This window comes from Cyprinodon variegatus, unplaced genomic scaffold (assembly GCF_000732505.1).
Source record: "Cyprinodon variegatus isolate N-32 unplaced genomic scaffold, C_variegatus-1.0 Scaffold145, whole genome shotgun sequence".
Classification (NCBI taxonomy): domain Eukaryota; kingdom Metazoa; phylum Chordata; class Actinopteri; order Cyprinodontiformes; family Cyprinodontidae; genus Cyprinodon; species Cyprinodon variegatus.
The window spans coordinates 888,647-894,586 of record NW_015150598.1 but is presented as its reverse complement, the minus strand read 5'-3'; the positions used below and the strand labels follow the sequence as shown (position 1 = coordinate 894,586).

Genomic DNA, 5,940 nt, shown 5'->3' with positions numbered 1-5,940 from the left:
ATGGATGGATGGATGGATGGATGGATGGATGGATGGATGGATGGATGGATGGATGGATGGATGGATGGATGGATGGATGGATCAGAAAAACAAAGAACCTTTTGCAGAAATGGTTGTCAAAAGTCACATTTTCAAGTTAAAAAGTTCCAGTGATATAAGATTATTTTTTTTCTATTATGGATCATTTAAAAACTTATTCTGCAAATAATGTTAAACAATTGCTTTACAATCCAACTTAAAAACATATCTGGAGGAAAAACTAATAAGGGGCTTCCACCTAGTTGCATAAATGTGCACATCATTGTATGTTTGACTGTGTGTTTTTTGTTTAACGATCCTTATTGTTGTTTTTATGCCAAAAATGTTTTGGGGGATTTTATCCAGTTATATTTTCATCACTAAGAAAGGACCTTAGGTCTCTAACTCAATTCCTAAGCCTGTACATAAGAAAAAACAAGAGATGGCTGTCACATGTAGAACATTGGCAAGCCATTGCTGGAAATTCCTGCAGCTCTTTCAACAATGTTGGTGTCTTGGCAGCATTTTCTACATCATTTTCTGGAAACTGGAACACTGAAGCTATTCTGTCATGCAATAGTTCATGCAATTGTACAGACCCAGATGACATTATATTAAGTTTTTATTATTTTTTTCCTTTATTTTCTAAAATGCAGGGAGCATTCTGAGGTTAGGGGTTTTGCTCAGGGACCGAGAGAGATCCAGAAGTTTTGCATCCTCCGCTTATAGCTTATCTTTATAAACGGTTTATCCCAAGACAAAGTGCTGCATGATTTGCCAAAGGCAATAAACTCTGATTGAATGCATGTTGTAACAGCAACACTGACACATGTTCAACCGTTTTTAACCCCTCACCTCATCAGGATGTCTCTTTCCAACCACAGATATTCTCTGGCTTCAGATTTTTAAAAGCAGGGGCTCTGAGAAAACAATTATCTCCTAAAACTGGTGTTCAAACTAATTGCACCCCTGCTTTACCGTGATGTCAAATCAAATCAGACTTTATTGCTATTTGGCTTTACATACAACAATGCAGACAACAAGAGAGCAGGTTTCTTCCAGATTCAAGAATTTAAATACACACATCACCATGAAACACAATCAACCAGATAAACAGATAACAGATAAAAGAGTAAGAGAGCTATGCAGCTCTTTTAAATTATACGGAGCGTTTGTTGGTACTCAGCCATCTTCTAATTACTTATTTAAACACTAGTTCTGATGGCAGTATAGCTTTTTCAATCCACAGTGCAGTAAAGTGCCCATTGTTGGCAATTAGCATGATACCTACATTTACAGTAAATTCCAGGTGCAATATTAAAATTTTAAAAAAGTATAACATCAAACTGCAAGTAAAACTAAATTTCTTTCTATATTGGAGATAACTTCAGAAATTACGTTTTTAAAGTTTTTTTTTCTTACATACATTTTCTTGAAATGCTTAAATATTTAAGTAAAGTGTTAAAGCACAAATTCAGAATCCTCTCCCTGGTATACCTCTGTATAGTGAGATTTATCCTTGGCATAGTCTGAGCTCTTGCTTTAGCTAATGAATGGACATCTTTAGCTCAGGTTATTTAGATTGATCAGAAGCATTTGGTGCTCTGACGAGGCGTTTTTGTAAGGATTTGCTAATTTATGCAGGCTGGTTTTTTGCTGCCTTTTAGCCCTTTGATTTGAAATACCTGTTTATTTTTCAGGTCACAGATTTGAGGACAATCCGGGCGTACGGCGCCATCTGGTGAAGAAGTCCTCTCGATGTCAGATGTCACGGTCAAGCATGAGCTCCACACCGTTATCCAGCATAAAGAAGAAGAAGAGGGGAGGAGTTAAGAAAACGCATGAGGTCTGCGGCATTTATGTTTTTAACATTTATGCACAAATAATGTCCATTTAGTGTCAGAGTTTTGGTTCTGTTATGTTATGTCCTCAGTTTTACTTTGCTCCTTGTTTTCTGGTTTTAGTGGTTTTATTCTTTTGTTGTGTTTCTGGTTATTTTCAGTTTTCAGGTTTTTATTTGTTGCCCTCTGCTGCCCTCTTGTGTTCTCCTTTTTCCCTAGCTCCGTTCCTGTTCTGTTCTGTTCACACCTGCTCCCAATCTCCTCGTTAGTCCTCTCTTTTTTTCAGCCTCCCATAAATACACTCTCTGTTCAGTTCCTCAGTGCTGGTTCCTCGTCTAACTTCCTCCAACTCCATCTCTCTGAGTCTTCCTCCTCATGATAGTTCCCCCCCCCCCCCCCGATTTCTCCATGGTGTCTCAGTTGTTTGTTTAGTCTTCATTAAATCATCAAGAAACTCACCTCTGCCTCCCTGTCTCTGCATTTGGGTCCTCACATCACAACCTAATCCTGACATTTAGAACTGCAAGAAAATGGTGGGGGGGTTGTGGTTGATTGCTGGGCAGACGCAGCATGGTCATAGTAGGTGCTTCCTGTAAGAGGTCGGGCTAAATCGACCATATGTAGGACCGTAATTGTTGATTGTTTTACCAGGACCAGGATTGGCTTTTCCTCACACAGCAGTACTTAAAAGTTAATTACCCTTTTAAACAGGGTTATGGTGTAGGGATAATATTGCAACATTAATTTAATTTAAAGGTCAAAAACTGTTATTTTGTAAAGGTCCTTGAAAATAAGAAAATGTGACTATGATCAAGATGGTCTTTATATTTTAATATAGGGCCAGGTTGATTGAAATAGATTTATTTGTCTTTAGTATTTATTCAGTTTATCTTTGAAAGATATTATTTTTATCATCCATCAATCCATACATTTTCTCTCGCCTAGTCTATATCAGGGTGGTGGTGGGGCCAGTGCCTATCTCCGGTAGTCTATGGACGATAGGCGGAGAAAACTCTGAACAGGTTGCCAGTTTCCCAGGGCAACACAGAGAGTCACAGAGACACAAAACCATGCCACACACACACCTAAGGACAATTTAGAGAAGCCAATTCACTTAACAGTCATGTTTTTTGACTGAAGAGGAAGCTAGTACTCGAAGAGAACTCAGGCATGCATGGGGAGAACATGCAAACTCCATGCAGAAATAACCCGGCCGAGAATCATCCCAGACGCTTCTTGCTGCAAGGTAACAGCGCTATCCACTGCACCAACCTGCAGGCCCCATTATTTTATAATTTGAAATATAACAATCAGACGCAAAATCTTCTTGACAATAACTGAGAACAAAATAGGGGCCATCTTTTTCTTTTCAGAGTTTCTTACACAGTTAACACCGAAAAAGCCCGGTTCTAGCACCTTTACAAATGTGTTGCTGTTTTGCCAAGTCTTTCAATCGTTAAATCTTTTGTGTTCTGCTCCGTCTGCAGTTATTTGTTGAGCTCAATGAGCTGATTGTGGAGAAGGACCATGAAATGCGCTGGAAGGAGCGAGCACGTTGGATCAAGTTTGAGGAAGATGTGGAGGAGGAAACAGACCGTTGGGGCAAACCTCATGTGGCTTCCCTGTCTTTCCGCAGCCTGCTGGAGCTCCGCCGCACCATCACGCATGGTAAAGTTCTTCTGTATCCTCACCACAACGTAGGCGCTTACAGTAACACGCTCTATTTTACCTATGTATTATTACCTGAGCGCTACTAACCTGTAGACTGAAATTGGTCTCTAAACGGGTTAAATTGATGACTCTGCTGCTGTTCAGTAACTACATTGTTCTTCTTCTTTCTAGGTGCCATCCTTCTGGATCTTGAGCAGAGCACTCTGCCTGGCATTGTCCATCTGGTGGTGGAGACCATGATCATCTCCGACCAGATCAGAGCAGAGGACAGGCCGAGCGTCCTTCGCGCGTTGCTTCTCAAGCACAGGTCAGTGAGTCAACTAATGTATCTACCGACGTTTTTTTTTTTCTTCATTTTATTCATTTTATCGTAATAGTTGACCATAGCGTTACGGGAGATACAGTAGCAGCCATTCAAAATGGCCCTTCTCAGTCAAACACCAGCCCTGCGACTCCCATCAAAATCCCCTCCAACTTCTAGCCACTGGCTTTCTCCTGGCTGTTCATATTTTTTACTCTGACTCCACCCTTTAACTGAATTACAGGGTCTGAACAGGAGGTTATGATCCTCCTTAGATCTTAATGTCCACAAAACATGACTTAAAGATAATTTTCATACAAAGATTGATGTTTAAAAAAGGAATTGTAGGAGACCAGCCAAGGGCCCTTCAAGGAAAATGGGGAAATTTTAAATGGCTACAACTGTATTTATGATGGCTTTAACATTCATCAAAATCAGAGTTCTGATTTTACACAACTGTGGGTACCCCAAGGTTCTGCATTAGGACCTGTTTCTGTTTTTATTTTTACAATCATTTGATTTCCAGTAAATATTATATATATATATATATATATATACAATTATAAAAAGTGGAACTAAATTCATGTTTTTCAAGTGTAAAACAAGTTAACAGGTTCCTTCACAGTGAAGAGGAGTGATGGCCTAGTGGTTAGAGTGGGGCTTCAAGTTCAAGCCCCACTCCCACAGACTGCCACTCTGTGTCTCTGAGCAAAAGACCCTTAACCCCACACTGCTCCCCGGGCGCCGTACAATGGCACCCCACTGCTCTCCAAGGGAATGGATTTAATGCAGAGTTTATTCCGTTGCTTTGTACTTGTGACAGTGTAATACAATAAAAACTGGGGAAAAAATAAATGATAATAGCTAGCGATATTACACAACCAGCTAGTTTATCAGTTTCAAATATTCATCTTAAAACCAAAAGTGAAAGGTTGGCATTGCTCTGAAATACGAAAGCTCAAGGGAGCATAACATTTTTTTTTTCCTGAAATAAAATCCTCATAAAAGGGAAACTTGAATCAATGGATTAGATCAACTTATCCCTCAGCCATATTTTCTAAACAGAAAAAGATTAAATTTTTTCAGTTTTCACCTGATTGGCCTGCGATGAATCTGAAAATCCGTCAGTTTTGATTATCATCTGATATCTCCAATCAATCTCCAATTTCTGTGGAAAAGGAAATGGAGATGCTCAATGAAACACTTTGAGCTTTTCTTTACAGGTATCAAACAACTGATAAAATAAAACTGATATCTGCCTATGAAACGTTTCATCAAGGATGTTTGGGGACAAAGCTGCATCTTAAACCTCCCAGTTTAAAAGACAGAATTAGAATTGAGTAGCGAAATGTTAATTTGTTCATAACTGAAACATGTCAGCAGAGTTTTTACCTCATTCACAGAGAATAAGCTGGATCAAAATTGCAAGGCTCTTTAGCAGTTCCTGTAAAATGGACTCCTTCCTAAAGCTCAGAGTTGTTGCCAACCCGTCACTTTGCTGCTAACATTCAGTAGACTTATTACAAAATGATCTTAAACAGATTTTTAGAAGCACATTTGAGGAAAATTGACCCTTCGTCAGTTTTCTCGCTTCATCATGATATAAACCTTGTGAAGAAGGGAGTCATGAGTAAAAACTAATAGAGATAAATACTCCTCCTGCCGAGGTTTGTGTTCAATCTGGACCGACCTGGGAATTTCCAGACTGTGACATTTATGAGACGAGGCTAATCATCTTCTGAAATGATTTAAATTCATTTTGAATGATAAGTTAAAACCCTGCAGGGTTCTAACAGTTTTTCCTGAATAAACTGGTGATAACCGCCGTGGTTTCATTTTGAGAATAGGAGTCGTTTCAAAGCCACAGGTTTTGTTATCTGCTGATGTTACGTTTTTGGTCCTTCCATTTATTAGCATGAACAGGTCTTTAAAGGAAACCTGTTGAGCTGCTTGTTTCGTAGTCAGCAGGATTATTGGGAATTACCAAGTACCAGCAGGGGTGGAAAGTAACGAATTACATTTACTCAAGTTACTGTAATTGAGTACTTTTTATGAGTAATTTGTAATTTTCTGAGTAGTTTTTGAAATACGTCATTTTTACTTTTACTC

General features: G+C 39.0%; 1 protein-coding gene across 1 annotated transcript in view; it reads left to right on the top strand.

The window, feature by feature from the left end:
• Window positions 1–5,940, top strand: part of LOC107086222 (anion exchange protein 3-like) — a 50,987-nt gene that overhangs the window by 19,584 nt on the left and 25,463 nt on the right. Inside the window, exons 6-8 of the mRNA XM_015377035.1 lie at window positions 1,719–1,864; window positions 3,347–3,527; window positions 3,702–3,837. Of these exons, the coding sequence (XP_015232521.1) occupies window positions 1,719–1,864; window positions 3,347–3,527; window positions 3,702–3,837 (463 nt within the window). The remainder of the gene's footprint in view (window positions 1–1,718; window positions 1,865–3,346; window positions 3,528–3,701; window positions 3,838–5,940) is intronic.